The 16,487-nt window shown below is 32.9% G+C and overlaps 1 protein-coding gene and 1 pseudogene across 1 annotated transcript; one reads left to right on the top strand and one right to left on the bottom strand.

Annotated features, from left to right (window-relative positions):
• Positions 1–2,768: 2,768 nt before the first annotated feature.
• Positions 2,769–7,160, bottom strand: LOC146900355 (uncharacterized; annotated as a pseudogene).
• Positions 7,161–8,076: 916 nt separating this feature from the next.
• On the top strand, positions 8,077–16,229 carry LOC146900356 (endoribonuclease Dicer homolog 2-like). The gene is made up of 22 exons (XM_085735928.1): positions 8,077–8,165; positions 8,251–8,428; positions 8,559–8,672; positions 9,241–9,375; positions 9,493–9,577; positions 9,705–9,769; positions 10,402–10,542; positions 10,634–10,762; positions 10,850–10,982; positions 11,079–11,178; positions 11,276–11,471; positions 11,552–11,712; positions 11,826–12,044; positions 12,189–12,403; positions 12,532–12,803; positions 12,908–13,302; positions 13,428–13,531; positions 13,693–13,886; positions 14,219–14,428; positions 14,840–15,247; positions 15,329–15,607; positions 15,739–16,229. The coding sequence occupies exons 1-22, from the start codon at positions 8,089–8,091 to the stop codon at positions 16,090–16,092; spliced, it is 4,164 nt and encodes a 1,387-aa protein (XP_085592054.1). The 5' UTR covers positions 8,077–8,088; the 3' UTR covers positions 16,093–16,229.
• The last annotated feature ends 258 nt before the right edge of the window (positions 16,230–16,487 follow it).

Below are 16,487 nucleotides of genomic sequence, written 5' to 3' on the forward strand. Positions count from 1 at the left end.
CAATGTGGACATGAGTCTTTTGTGAGCCAAACTTCGGCGTCCTATATCCTCATCCTCTCCTCAATACCTGGTGTAAGTTGTGCTTTAAGGATCTTGGTTGTGTTATGTCATACATTTTTTGTACAAAGCCATACTCTTAAACGTTGCTGCAATGTGCCAATGTTTATTGTCCTCCTTCCATACATTTGCATGATAGTTTTGTTTGTTCTGTTTAGTGCTTAATATTTTGTTTATCTGTTCCTATATGTTGTGGTATCAATTAATATTCATATTGTTAGGAGATTCTAAGAATCAACTATGATATTGATCGACTTGGTGTATTCTTTTCTTATTTGAAATCAATGTTATGTTGTTATATTGGGTGCTTTACCGAATATTTAATGGTTCTACAATAATCCAACTCTGCTTTTAGGCTATGATGTAAGTTTGTGTCCATCTCACACACAAAGGAAATTCAAAGTTTGTTTTAATTTTAATTTTATCATTTTGTATAGGATTGTTTGAAAGCTGTGATTACTCCATCAAACAAGTCAAGTGAAAAGAGAAGAGAAAAGAGAATATAGGTCACACCAATCGATGATGGTGGAACACAGATGTTTGAGATTGTGTTGTAAACGAGCATAGTGAATGGATCTTCATGCTCTCCATCAATTTTTTTTTTTTTAAAGACGATTCTTCTAATGTATTGTCTTCCACCTCTATATTTTCTATTCTCATTGCAATCGTAAATGTCATATGATAATGTTTCATAAATCAAACAATTGGATTTGAATGGTTAATGAATTCCATAAATAATGAATTGTTCAAGAGAACTTGAATTTGATTTTAGGAGGACAATTTTTGGTCAAACTTTTCTTACTTTTCGACCGAACTCCAGATTACCATATCTCCTTTTTTCTTCGAACCAGATGATTAATACAAAAAATATGATATAGTTTCATATGTTAATAACAAACTATATTCCTTCATCATTAAAAGAAATCTATTCTCATTAAAAAAAACTAAATACCGATTGTTCAAAATATACTACAGTTTGTAATTTTAAAAGACCCGTGCGACGCACGAGTCGGCGTTCTAGTAATGCATAATGATTGACACAGGTTTACTAATTTACCATCTATTCATAATAAAATAACGATTATCAATAATGAGCAATAAGTTTCTTTTATTCACAATGAAATATCAATAATGAGCAATAAGTACGCGCAAGTTTCGTTCTATATATATATATATATATATATATATATATATATATATATATATATAATTTTTAACCTTTTTATTGAATTATTACCATTGTTTTTTTCTAAGGATGGTTTCTACTACATTATGAGGTAACTGTGATGAAAACATGCTAGCTAATGAAAACAAACTTTCAATTCCCTCTATGTCATTTAAGTTTGTGCGCATGGCATGCCCTAAAATGGACTGCCAATAATGATCGAGTGAACATATAAAAGGCAAGTCAGCCTGTCTGCAATTGATAGTGTTTAATCATATTGTCGATTATTAGTGAGGATTCAACTGATATGCGAATAGTACGGATATGATCATTGTCATTAAATGTAATTATTAGTGCTTTTAATACTAAAGGAATTATAGCTTGATATATTCACTCGCGTGTTTTTAATGTGAATGACCATAGTCTTCTATTGGTAGTAATCCCTTTTTATTGCAGCCATAAATGTATTTTTCTAAGAAAGTTTTTTTGTTAATATCATCACTACAGTCATGAATGCTTTCAATAGGTAGTAATTGGCAGAGCAACTAGTGCATACTGCATAAAAGCAATTAAAAGCAATTCTTATTTGAAGAAAGTTTTTCTATTAAAAGCAATTCTTATTAAGAGCAATTAATACCTATTTATTGTAGCCATAAAAGCAATTAGTGCAAATTAAATGTATTTTTCTAAGAAAGATTTTTGTTAATATCATTATTGCAGTCATGAATGCTTTCAATAGGTAGTAATTGGCAGAGCAATTATTGTATACTGCATAAAAGCAATTAAAAGCAATTCTTATTCGAATATATGACCCAAAAGTATGGCAGAAAATTGGTGCATATAGAAAATTAAATGTATTTTCTAATAAAGTTTTTTGTTAATATAATCATTGCAGTCATAAATGCTTTCAATAGGTATTAATTGGCAGAGCAATTAGTGCATACTGCATAAAAGCAATTCTTATTCGAATATATGACCCAAAAGTATGGTAGAAAATTGGTGCATAAAGAAAATTAAATGTATTTTTCCAAGAATGACCTCTACTGAAGTATGGTAGATATGGACATGTCAAAAGTGACGATGAGCCATGCGAATCAATAAATAACTTGCATGAGGAAGATGAAGTTTTTTAGTTAATTATTAACATGTATAGAATTTTCTTTACAATATATCTCCTAAATTTGTTCGGATCATGTCAACATAATTGATTGCATTTTTACAACCATAAGCTGAATGTCATCTAATATAACTTAAGTTGAAAATGACAGTACTCCTATATTGCACAATGAATGTGTCTCCTTAAAAAGACATCTTTGCACGTAAATGTAAGTATTAAAATAACAATCACTACTTGATGGAGGCTTCATGACTCATATTATTGTAGTCTATCAACCATAAATTAGATTGTAATTCAAAAGGAGAGCACATTAAACTGGGAAGACAATAACATAAATTTCATTAAAACGAAAATATAATTCGAAAACATCAAAATGGATCCAACTACATAAACCCTAAAAATTGAACTCCATCAATTGGCATGCAGACATCAAACTCTCACAACAGTTGGGCGCTTGACATGAATGTATACGGTGTCGTTCATGTCAGCATGTGGAAATCCAACTTTAACCATGACACCTTCATCAAGTCTGCGCGCCAGTATCATTCTTTTCCATCCTCCACCAAGTTTGATGTGGTGATGTGGCCTGGATCCAAATATAGTTATACAATTCCACTTGTTTCCACAGTCATCAATCATTGCCAATGAAGTGGTCTTTTCCCGATAGATAAATCACACATGCCCTTGTAAATAAGCATCTGCATAAAAATTACAACTGTAAAACCAAATTTTTAAATGAGGTGATAGAAATGTTCCAAAAAAAGCAATGTAATGCAAAATCAAAATACCATAAATCCAGAAGTGACATCAAAACCAGTTAAATACTTCTCCCACGAGATTTGAAAATTTCTCTCATCATGATGGAAAGTGAGGATTTCACTTGTGACCGGAACACCTTCATATGCAAAGGCTGGCACGATAGTTTTCTCAATCTCAAATTTCATAGAAGGAATAAAAAGAGGAGGATCCACAACACGTCCTGATCGATCAATCACATTAATCCCAAACTATCCAGCACCGGTAAACACCATCACAATAGTTCCACCCAAACGGACATCATAAAAGTCGTGTATGGCATTGAACCCAGTAGTTAAAAACACACTACCACATATCCTTTCAACCATAACCTCAAACTGGTTGTTGTTAAGGTTGAAAAAAGTTGCGTAATCACCTAGCGATGCACCAGAATCAGAGACAAAGGTTTTTGGCAACATAAGTGCATCCTGTTAAACATATACAACCGAAATTAGTAAGTGAAAATGCTAATCAAATGAACTTTTAATTTGAATTGTCGCATCTATAAAAAGACAATATTAGTAATCTTGCACACACATCTGTTACACGAAACTCAAGTCGAAGAGTTCTATATTGAACTCGCAATCTGTTATCAAACTTGTCCAGATCAATTATAGGATTTGGATCTAATGGAGCTGAAAAAGATCAAAGATTCAAAGAAATTAGTGCAAGTTGAAAAATATGTACGAAACAAAAAATAAGAGATGATAGGAGATGATAATGGTAGGAGATGAGAATGGTAGGAGTAGCTAATCGTTAAGAGTTATGGTGATTTGATTAGCATTAGCTACGTTTTCAATGGCCATTATGACGTATCTGTATGAAAGAGGAAATGAGTAGTTTGAAAATAGAGTTTGAATCAACGACTGAGATTAGATTAACAATGAATTTGAATCAACGGCTGAGATTAGATATACGCTTAGGAGGGAAAAAAGCTAGTGATTAGGGCAAACATGCTAGCTAATCAACTCTAACTTTTATAATAAAGGATATTTTACGACGTTATGTATACGAATCTTCTCTCTTAAGTATGTGTTGTTCTAACTTCACTTTTCTATTCAATGTTGGACTCTAACTGACAATTAATATATCACAACTTTCTTTCTTTTAAGTATGACTAATTTTAGTCCGTACCTTTTTTGTTTAAAAATGATTTTAGCCCGTGCTTGATAGTTTCCAATTAAGTTTTTATATACGAGCCTCTCCCACTATCACGTTAATACTAGTACCATTTTATTCATTGTGATTCTATGAGAAAACATAATCAACCCTTTTTTTTAATGTATTGGATTACATTAAACAGAAAGAATTAAACAAGAAGATTACATTTTTTTTTTAAAGAAGCAATCGTAAAATCACTTCAATTGTGTAATGAATTGAGTCAATGTAGGGATGACAATTGGACCCAGATCCGATGGATACCCGTAATGGGTAGGGTAAAACCCTTCTTTTATGGGTATGGGCTTGGGTCCGGGTAACTACCCGCAAATTTAGATGGGTATGAGTGCGGGTAAGGGCACTATACTACCCAACCCCGCAAACCGCATATACATATTTATGTAATATAATAAATATTTTATTTATTTTTGGTGTACAATGATTGAATTTAGGCTTAATTGCAGTTTTAGCCCCCTAACTTTTCCAAAGTTGCGATTTTGGTCCCCTAAGAAAAACAAAACTACAAAACCGCCCCCTAAGTTTTGCAACTGTAGCAGTTTTGGCCCCTCAAGGCAAAAATAAAAGGGTTAATATGTGTTTACCCCCCTGTAATTTGGGCGAGTTCCGGTTTTCCCCCTGTAATAAATTTTGTTAAAATTCAGCCCCTGTAATTTGAAGATTCCGTCGAAAACCCCCCTGGTCAAACCTGGCACACGCCAGGTGCTGATGTGGCGTGCCACGTCACCTTTTTCTGATGACGTGGCACGCTGACTGTATAATTATTTTATTTTTTTATATTGTACACGTGGCATTTTTATATTTTTTTATTAAAAAATAATTTTTTTAATTAAAAAAATATTATTTTTAATTAAAAAAATATTATTTTTTAAAAAAAATTAAAATTTTTTTTTTAAAAAAACGAAAAAAAATTCTTAAAAAATAAAAAAATGAAAAAAATTCTGAAAAAAATAAAAAAATACCGAAAAAATTAATAAAAATGAATACAAAAATCTGGTAAATTTTAAAAATAAAAAATAAAATCTGGAAAAATTAAAAAAAAATGAAAACATTAGGGAAAAAATTAATAAATTTCGAAAAAATCATATTTCCTTATTTTTTTCAATACTGGAAAAATGAAAAAAATTCTTTTTTTTTAGAAAGTACTTTTCAAAAATGTCCTCAATTTTCAATACAAATAATTTCCAGATTGTTTTTATCCTCAATTTTTAAATATTAGAAAATATTCTCAAATTTGTAACACATCGTAAAAAAAAATTGAAAAAAAAATCTGAATTTTCCTAAATTTTTAAATAAATTTGTAAACAGATTTTTAAAAATAAAAATATTTTCAAGATTTTTTTTTGTTGAGAAAATTTGAAAAACTTCTTTTTCGAAAAATAAAAACAATCTGGAATTTTTTTTAATATTTACGATGTGTTACATGTTTTATTTGTATTGAAAATTGAGGACATTTTTGAAAAGAAACAACCAGTCCCAAAGAGCTAATTAATCTTTTTTCAAAAATTTCAAGATTGATCATTTTCAAAATTTTCAAGATTAATCATATTTATAAAAATCATGTCCTAATAACAGGATACAATGTATATTGATTGACTCCGGTATATAAATCATGTTATACGGTTGAAAGACAAGTACTTTCCGTAAAAAAAAGAATTTTTTTCATTTTTCCGGTATTGAAAAAAATCTGGAAATATGAATTTTTCGAAATTTATTATTTTTTCCCGAATGTTTTCATTTTTTTTAAATTTTTCCAGATTTTATTTTTTATTTTTAAAATTTATCAGATTTTTGTATTCATTTTTATTAATTTTTTCGGTATTTTTTTTATTTTTTTCAGAATTTTTTTCATTTTTTTATTTTTTAAGAATTTTTTTCGTTTTTTAAAAAAAAAAAATTAATTTTTTTTAAAAATATAATATTTTTTTAATTAAAAAAAATATTTTTTAATAAAAAATAAAAAAATGCCACGTGTGCAATATAAAAAAATAAAAAATAAAATAATTATACAGTCAGCGTGCCACGTCATCAGAAAAAGGTGACGTGGCACGCCACATCAGCGCCTGGCGTGTGCCAGGTTTGACCAGGTGGGTTTTCGACGGAATCTTCAAATTACAGGGGCTGAATTTTAACAAAATTTATTACAGGGGGGAAAACCGGAACTCGCCCAAATTACAGGGGGGTAAACACATATTAACCCAAAATAAAAATAAAAAAATGACACGTGGCACCTCACTTAGGATGCCACGTCAGCGTAGACCGAGTCAAAATTGGCCTTGGGGGGCCAAAACTGCCACAGTTGCAAAACATAGGGGGCGGTTTTGTAGTTTTTTTTTTCTTAGGGGGCCAAAATCGCAACTTTGAAAAAGTTAGGGGGCTAAAACTGCAACTAAGCCTTGAATTTATTTAGCTATTTAAGGATAAATTTAAACAGATCGTTTCATCCTTACCTTCATAAGCTCAAGAGCTACAAATTTATGATTTAAAATCAATTTGATGTTTATTTTATCATGCACTTTTTTTATATGTATTTTGAATGTTTTTATTTTAATTTTCGAGGAATATTTTGGATTTTTTTTATTTGGTTAAATACTACGATTTCTACTATTTTATGAGTTGTTTTAAAAAAAAAATTGGAGCATAGTTTTATTTCAATTGTGATGTATTTTATTGTCTTTTTATAATTAAAGTGTGGGTAATGGGTACGGGTATAGGCACTTAGGTGTCCACCGGGTACGGGAAAGAGCACTAAAGTTGTTACCCACGAGGGTACATGCTCGAGTACGAGCATTTTTTACAAACACAGGCATGGGGAAGAGTACTATAGTACTATATCCATTGAGTACCCATTGCCATCCCTAAGTCAAAGAAATAATACTCAAATTTAATATGGATGTATGTCTTTCTTGATTCAAATCATTAACTAAAAAAATAATTAAATCTCGTTCAAATTAAACAAGAAGATTACATTCTTTTTTTTCTTTTCTTTTAAAAAGAAGCAACGGTAAATGCACTTCAATTGTGTAATGAATTGAGTCAAAGAAATAATACTTGAATTTAATAAGGATGTATATCTTTCTTTGATTCAAATCGTTAACTTATAAAAACAATTAAATCTCGTTCAAGTAGAAACATGAACAAAATTTGACAACATTAAAAAGTTTATACATTCTTATTTGGTAAAATCATAGTTGATTTTATTTTTTGACAAAAATATCATAATTGATTTTAATATTGATAAGAAACACACGGTGGTCCCCAGTCGAAAGAAAAAAACACGGTGGTCCAAACAGAATCACTCAATAAATAGTTTCTTTGTCCTTTGTCTTTGTCTTTGACTTAGGGCTTTTCATTAGGGTTTTTCTTATGCATCCGTATTTTGCTCGTGTGGTAGTAACCAACCACTCAACAGGCAAAGGTATGATCTTTTTCAATTCCACTTCAATCAAAAACAATTTTCGATTGAAGTGGTGTCCGACTCGTTTTGTGTCTGATCCATGTTGGTGTCCATTTGATCGCTTATATTTTCTTAAATTATTAGGGTTGTCTACGAGTCAGTGTTGTGTCTGACGTCCGTGTTATTGTCATTGCTGATCATCTTTAGAGTAGTATTTTGAAGGTGTCCATTTGATCGCTTATATTTTCTTAAATTATTAGGGTTGTCTACGAGTCAGTGTTGTGTCTGACGTCCGTGTTATTGTCATTGCTGATCATCTTTAGAGTAGTATTTTGAATTTTTATAATTATTGAGTTGATTAATGTAGGTTCATCAAATACTATGGAAGAAGCTCTTATGGATATAGATGACTGTTATCAGGAGAAGATCACGCCTGATACTCTTCCATTTGCTAGAAGGTTAGTTTTTTAAACCTAAACACTTTCCATTGTAATGTTGTTTGCTTGGATTGATGAGTTTTTTTGTTTTGTTCTGTGCATGTAGCTACCAACTTGAAGCATTGGATAAAGCGATCCGCGAAAATACTATAGTTTACTTAGAGACTGGTTGTGGAAAGACTTTGATAGCCATCATGCTTCTTCGAAGCTACGCTTATCACCTTCGAAAGCCTTCTCCTTACATTGCTGTTTTTTTGGTTCCCAAAGTTGTTTTGGTTTCTCAAGTATTATGCTGCCACTTTCATCTCTTTTATAATAACTTTGCGAATTTCAGATGCATTCTCTGATGAATGATTTCTATGTGATGATTGAGGATTCACTGTGCTTGTTTGTTTATTTACTTGTGTATTCTAGCAAGCTCAGGCTTTGAGAAATCACACTGATTTGAAAGTTGGAATGTATTGGGGAGACATGGGTGTTGACTTCTGGGATGGAGCTATATGGAAAGAACAAATGGAGAAACATGAAGTGAGAGTCTTTGCATTTCAATGGCGACTAGGATACGTCATTGTTATTTTATATCAATATTAATCTGGTTTGCATCTTTGCATATACATGAACTATCTGTTTGTGTCATATATGAAATATTCATCTAAACTTTATTCGTTTGTACTATGCAGATTCCAATGAAACAAGAAATAGACAATTTTTTCTTACTAATTTTGTTTATGTCAATGAAATCTTACCTTATATTAAACAAACATATAGCTATTTAACCAACTAACTAATATTGCTCTTTCTGGAATTCATTCCTTTCAAGTTGTCTTGTATTTGTTGGAAAGCTTGTAGTCTACTCATAGATGGTTTTTGTGGCTTCAATCTCTATGTACATTTTTTCTTTGAAACGGCTAAAATATATTAACGGCGCAAACCAAAGCACAAGACGGGCTAGGTGTGCAAAAAAACAAGACATCCAGTTTCTGTTTTTCTAATATTCAGTTGACTAGAATATACACATTATCATTTGTTATTATGTTTCTTAAAGTTATCTTTAACTGATTGGTAATCACTGCTGGTAATGCTTTGGAATGTACAGGTGCTTGTTATGACTCCTGCAATATTGCTTTCTTGCTTGAGGCATAGCTTTATCAAACTGAAAATGATAAAGGTTTTAATAATGGATGAATGCCATCATGCTGCTGGTAGACACCCATATGCTTGTATCATGACTGTAAGTTTGTGTTATATACTCTTTACTTGCCTTTTCTTTTAACTTCTTTGTGTATTTGAACTTATTACCGTCATATATTTTGGTCGTAATATGTTAGTTTTGTCTGATTGCGTGCAGGAATTTTATCACCATCAATTAAGATCTGGTATCACCGAGCTTCCTCGAATTTTTGGGATGACTGCATCCCCAATTAAGTCGAAAGGTATACAAGCCTAGAGAAAGTTTCTATTCATTTATTTGCTTTGTTAGTTTTTTCCTGCTTATTTATCAGTGTCAGTTATTTTCTCGTGTTCAATTTCCCTTACCTTCACTTTTATTTTTTGATACAGCGGCAAATTCTAAGTCGACCTTGTCGAAAAATATTCGGGAACTAATGACTCTAATGAATTCAAAGGTTGTTTTTACTTTCATTCTCTTTATGTACAATTTTTCTTACTTTAGTCTTTATATACGTTTATTGTGTTCAGTAGCAATACTTAATCCCCTTATCTTCTCGGTGAATATTACCATGAGAAAATACATTACAGGGTGATTGATAGGTCTTACTGTTAGGGATGCTAGCATAAGTGACAGATTTAGCTGTTATTTGCCTGTTTTAGTTAATTTTAGGGAGCAATTAAAGATCCTCTGCTCCAGACTCTTGTTAGTGTAGCCTAGAGTCATCGGAACTTTAAGTATGCTAGAGTTGTTATTTGAAAATACTCTGAATAGGTTGTTAGAAAAATTTATTCCTTCGTGAGTAATACTCTTCTTTGTTTTGAAGTACAACTCAACATTACTGTTTACCTATGAAGCACGGACACTCCTCGGATAAGGGCGTGTCCCGGTGTCCGACACGTGTCGTGTCGTGTCCGACACCGACACGACACTTGTAATTACACTGAATTATGTAATTTTCTCAAATTGTTAGCGGTGTTGGCGTGTCAGTGTCCGTGTCGTGTCCGGTGTCCGTGCCCGTGTCCGTGTTTCATAGCTGTTTATTCTTGTTATGTTTTATTTCTCTGATATATTTTTTTTTAATTGAAGGTTTATACATGTGTGAGTGATGCTGTCATCTCCAAATTTATACCGACATCAACTCCAAAATTCCAGTCTTACAATGAAAATGTAATTTCATATGCTTTATTCGCAAAATTAGCCAATAAACTCAGCAGTTTAAAACAACAGGTGTGTACTCAGAAGTTTCTCTTTAGTAGTGCATGTTTTTGTCCGATCATAGTTGACTATTAACTTGCAATGCCTCTAATTTGTTCTTCAGCACGAGCTTTACGTCACAAGTTCAAATTTCACAAAAGCAGCTGTTGACTCTGCACACAAGAAAATAGCAAGGATTTATACTCACTCAGTTTTTTGCTTGGAAGAGCTTGGTGTTTGGTTGGCTTTGAAGGTTCTTGCCCTTCTTCTGCTGTGATTTTTTGGCTCTATTTTACGTTCATGTTTGTATAATTGACATCAACTGTGTTTTACATGATAGGCCGCGGAGTCTTTATCATCCATTGAAATTGAAACTTGGACATTGCAAATATCTTTGGGTAACTCGGGTGATCAAATTGTGAAAGATTTTTGTTCGTCCACTATTCTCACACTGCAAAGTTACATACCATCTGGTAATAATTCTACAATCTTGAGAAAATACATGATATTTCAATTTAATATTTTGTTTGCATTCTTTTATTAATTCTAGAAAGTGTCTTCTTACTCAGATCCTCAGTGGACTATTGGTGACAATATGAATTCCGATATGGAAAGGGGGCTATTGACCTCCAAAGTGTGCTGTCTTATGGACTGCCTACTTGAGTACAGGTTATCATAAATAGATTATTTCAAAAATATTTTATATGTATCATAAATAAATCTATTTTAATTGATATACTGTGCTTACTGCATACTACAATTACAGGAATTTTACTGAAATGAGATGCATAGTTTTTGTGGAAAGGGTCATCACAGCTATTGTCCTTGAGGTTCTTTTGAACACTTTGCTTCCGAAATACAATAGCTGGACGGCTAAATTCATTGCAGGAAACGGTAGTAAATTACAAAACCAATCAAGGAAAAATCAAAATCAAATTGTGGAAGATTTTCGTATGGGATTGGTATGCTACTTTCTTATATAATCCACTGTATTGTAATAAGCAAATGCAGTTACTTATTAAGGAAACATTTTAATCTATAGGTCAATGTCATTGTTGCGACATCAATTCTTGAGGAGGGTTTAGATGTTCAAAGTTGCAATTTGGTTATTAGATTTGACCCATCTCCCACCGTGTGCAGTTTTGTACAGTCCCGTGGCCGTGCCAGAATGCAAAATTCAGATTATATATTGATGGTTAAGAGGTAGGCAAGTGCTATTTATATTTAGCCTTTTTCAAGAGACAAAGTTATAATATCAAATCTATATGTTGAGGTAAGCTTAACTAAAACTTCCATATTTTGTTCCAAAATTACAGTGGGGATTCAGTTACACGTTCTCGATTAGAGAAATACCTTGATGGTGTGGAAATGATGAGGAAGGAGTCCTTGCGTCATTCTTCCCTTCCATGTGAAAGTCTTGAAAGTGATGAATTTAATGAGCATGCTTATCGTGTTGCAAGCACTGAAGCTGTTGTCAATCTTAGTTCTAGCATTACTTTGATATACTTGTATTGTTCACGACTCCCTGCAGATGGGTTAGTTTGTTTATTGCTACCCTTATTCCATTTCTTCTCCATTTAATGAACGTTAAGATATGTTTTCTTTTGCGTTAATCTGGTTCTTATAAGTTTTTTTTTTTATCTCGTTCATCATTCACCCCATTTTGTCTAAACTCCCAGGTACTTTAAACCGACTCCAAGGTGGGACAAACAGACTGGAACGTTGTATCTTCCTAAGAGTTGTCCTATACAGGCTATTAATGTACATGGTGACTCAAAGTTCTTAAAAAATATCGCATGTCTTGAAGCATGCAAAAAACTTCATATGATTGGAGCTTTGACAGATAATCTTGTTCCTTCTATAGTTGCTGAAGAAGCAGAGGTGGAGGACTTTGGTAACTTCATGCCTTCTATTCATTTTATTATTATTGCCTTTTAATTTTTAATATTACGTGAATATAAGTTTCTATTTAACCATATACTAATTTTATGAATGGCGTCGACATCAAACAAAATCTTACAGGGAATGAACCATATGATGAGGATCAACCAAGTTATGTACCGCTTGAATTGGTGAATCGTATGCCAAACAATAGTAACACAATATACTATTGTTATTTAATCGAGCTAAAACAAAATTTTAGCTACGATATTACTGTGCAAGACATTTTCCTTGCAACTAGAGTCAAGCTTGATCTAGAAACTGAATGCATGCAATTCGACATGTGTTTCGATAGAGGTAGCTTGTCTGTAAACTTGAGATACAAAGGATCCATTAATCTCTCGCCGGATCAGGTATCTCTCTATTACTCCTTTAATTGGTTTTTTTTAATTGTATCTGACATATTCGCAAGTGTTGGAAAAAGTCATCACAATTATGCTTTGTTTTCATTTTCCAGGTTCTTTTGTGTAAAAGATTCCAAGTTAATGTCCTTGGAATTCTTATGAACCATAAAACGGACAAGGAAACTGATTCCGACAAATTCTGTTTGGAAGATGATCTTGAGATTGATTATCTTCTGCTGCCATCTATTGCTATAGAGGAAACACTATCTGTTGATTGGATAACTATTAATTCCATACATCCATCTATAGTTAAGTGTCTGCATCATGAAGCCAATATATGGACTGAAAAGGGTTTAGTTTGCCCTTGCATATTGCGGAATGCGTTGATTTCTACTCCTCATAATGGTCGTACCTACATCACCACCGGTATAATGGAATTGGATGGAAATTCACCTCTGGAAGTAGGAGATGGTGAAGTAACTACGTACCGAAAGTACTTTGAACAAAAGTAAGTAATTTTTTGTGGTAGATGTTAGTGTAAAGATAATCTATCAACTCTGATGCATTATATATTGTCCGGTTAATTTATCTATTTTAGGGCATTATTCTAATTTATCCTTTTCCGAGTTTCAGACATGGCATTCGATTGCGTTTTGAACATCAACGCCTACTTAAGGCAAGACACATGTTTCCCGTAAAAAATTATTGTCATGGACATAGGAAATCGAAAGACAGAGGTTTGAGCTTTAAATTTTTATTTTGTTTTTTGCGGTACCTTGATCTTTACTTAGTGAGTACCATACAAACCTTTGGGCTGCACAAACACACGGAAGATATAGTTTCTTCTATTATCGCTGTCAAACACTAATAATGTGTAATCTGTGTTTTACTTTTTCAGATGTGAGCAAGACCTTTGTTGAGTTACCTGCTGAACTTTGCTCAATAATCATGTCACCAATATCAGTCCGAACTCTGTATTCATTTTCATTTATTCCATCGATCATGCATAGACTTGAGTCATTGCTTGTAGCTTTGAACTTTAAAAAGATGCATTTGAATCATTGTCCGCAGAACGTGATTCAAACATTCAAGGTGGGCTAGTTTTTCTTCTTTCCAGAATTAAGAATTCTGTATCTATTGGTTTTTATCCTTAATAGGTAATAAGCTTAGAAAAACAGTTTCTTTTTTATTGTATGTTTCTCACAAAATAATTTATTAAATAATGGAAGTAGTTTAGACACAAACGTTGTACTTGAAAACGGTAAGACACTGAATAATGAATGTAAAGAGTTCCTTTTGGAACTTTCTCCTCTTGCTTTGTTTGGTAAATTTGTCTTGGCGCTATCTGAATGTGTGCTTTTATATTTAGTTGTCAAAAATTTTAGAGATATTTGCACTGATGGTATCTGCATTTTTCATTATAGGTCTTGGAAGCAATGACCACAAAGTCATGCAAGGAGACCTTTCATTATGAGTCTCTGGAGACACTTGGAGATTCTTTTTTAAAATATGCTGTTAGTCAGCAACTTTTTAATATGTATGAAAATCATCACGAGGGTCTTCTAAGTGTGAAGAGGGAGAAGATCATTTGTAACGCTGCCCTCTGTAAGTTAGGTTGCAGTTCTATACTTCCGGTATTCTTTCTCTCCCTCTCTTTTTAAATAGATTAGTCTTTAATCTTGTATTCTTACACCTCTTATGATGCTGTCTTTCGACTGATTTCTTAATTAGTTGATATTGTGTTTTTAGAAGGTTGCAGATTATAGTTATTATAATTTTATCCTATAATAAGCTTCTAACTTGGCCGATTATTATGTCGGTATCATTTTTTATTTAGTTTTTTGCTTTCTCGAAGCACTGAATATCAAAAAGAAAAGAGTACAATATTCATTATTTACCCTAATAAGTATTATGTTCTACAAACTGTAATGCTTATGAAGTTATGTCGCATTCTTTGGCCATTCATTCTGCATTATTATTTTGAAACTGTACTTGCGAATAATATATTAATTCTGTTTTTGATTATCTATTCTTCTGAGTTGCAGGGCTTCATACGGAATGAGCCTTTTGATCCAAAGACCTGGATCATTCCTGGAGTTAAATCAAGATGTTTTAAATTAGAAGAGACAGTTTTCAAGGGGACAAAAATATATACTCGAGGGAATAGAAAATTGAAACGGAAAATTGTTGCTGATGTTGTTGAAGCACTAATTGGGGCATTCCTTAGCGCTGGTGGTGAGATGGCTGCATTGTTGTTTATGGATTGGGTTGGCATCAAAGTGAATTTGAATATTACACCCTATGAGAGGCAAATCAATTCTTGTCCAGACAATCTTGTTAATGTCAGCTATCTAGAATCCCTCTTGAAGTACTCGTTTAGGGACCGTTCGCTGTTAGCAGAAGCTATGACACACGGTTCTTACATGCTGCCTGACGTGCCTAGATGCTATCAGGTACTTACTGTTGGTATTATTCTTGTTATATGTGTTTTGCTTTTGCCTAATTTTTCAAATAATATATTCCTTTCCTTGCAGAGACTTGAATACTTAGGAGACTCAGTGTTGGATTATCTCATTACTACACATTTGTATAATGAATATCCTGGCATGACACCTGGGCAGTTAACTGATATGCGGTCAGCTTCTGTGAATAACGATTGTTACGCAATGTCTGCCATCAAGGTTCAACTGCATAAACATGTACTTCATGCCTCTCAGGAGTTACATAAACACATTGCAGCTACCCTTGATAAATTTGACGAACAGTCTGCATTACAAACTTTTGGATGGGAGTCCGAGGCTTCATTCCCCAAGGTTAGTTTGTCAAAATCTTGGAATAACGCTATAACTGTCATAGTAGTGTTTGAGCCGAGAAAACTCAGATTATTGGTGCATTTTTCTATGTTGTGAATCTGATGATCTAAGATTGTTTCTATTGTTTGCAGGTACTTGGAGACATCATAGAGTCTCTAGCTGGTGCTATACTTGTTGATTCAGGATACAACAAGGAGGTTGTGTGGAAAAGCATAAGGCCTCTTTTGGAACCCCTTGTGACACCTGATACATTAACGATCCATCCGATCAGAGAATTAACTGAACTGTGCCAGAAAATGGATTATACTATGGAGAAGGACTTGTCCAGGAACGACGGCGTTACTGTCTGTAGAATTGAGGTAAATGCAGATGGTGTAATTCATCAATATGAGTACAAAGGTTCTACTGACAAGAAAACAGCTACAAGACTAGCCTGCAAGGGAGTTTTGAATTCCTTGCAGTTGAAGGAAACACAAGGCCAGTGATATACTTGACTTGTGGAATTGTAAAAACACAGGGCTGTAATATTTTAGCTGTGGTATTAGGTTTTCTCCTTTCTATGTGCGTGTACTCTTTTTGTGCTGACATTTGTGATTGTGAATGCATGTTGAATCAATTTATACATGAGCTTGAGATTCAATTACATTATTACCTTTGTATTTCCCATTCTTAAATCACAATATCATACCTCATCTTTCAATTTCTCTACAACAGAAAAAATATTGCGTACCTTTCTGGTTTGTACATACCTCATCTATTCTTTTGGCTATGTTTTACCGCCATCGACCAACAACTCTCCTCTTCCGTCTTCTATGTACCAACACTCCAACAGTCGTAAATTGTAATCTTCTTTGAGATCTCCTTTACATAACCCCGAAAG

This window comes from Medicago sativa, chromosome 8 (genome assembly GCF_051527215.1).
Source record: "Medicago sativa cultivar Bolivia chromosome 8, Bolivia_mono, whole genome shotgun sequence".
Lineage (NCBI taxonomy): Eukaryota > Viridiplantae > Streptophyta > Magnoliopsida > Fabales > Fabaceae > Medicago > Medicago sativa.

Excerpts from the sequence above, each read along its gene's own strand:
- LOC146900356 (XM_085735928.1), top strand. The coding sequence starts at position 8,089 with ATGGAAGAAGCTCTTATGGATATAGATGACTGTTATCAGGAGAAGATC. Across the intron at positions 10,763-10,849 it reads GTGTTTGGTTGGCTTTGAAG|GCCGCGGAGTCTTTATCATC; the intron begins GTTCTTGCCCTT and ends TTTACATGATAG. Across the intron at positions 13,532-13,692 it reads TAGGAAATCGAAAGACAGAG|ATGTGAGCAAGACCTTTGTT; the intron begins GTTTGAGCTTTA and ends TTACTTTTTCAG.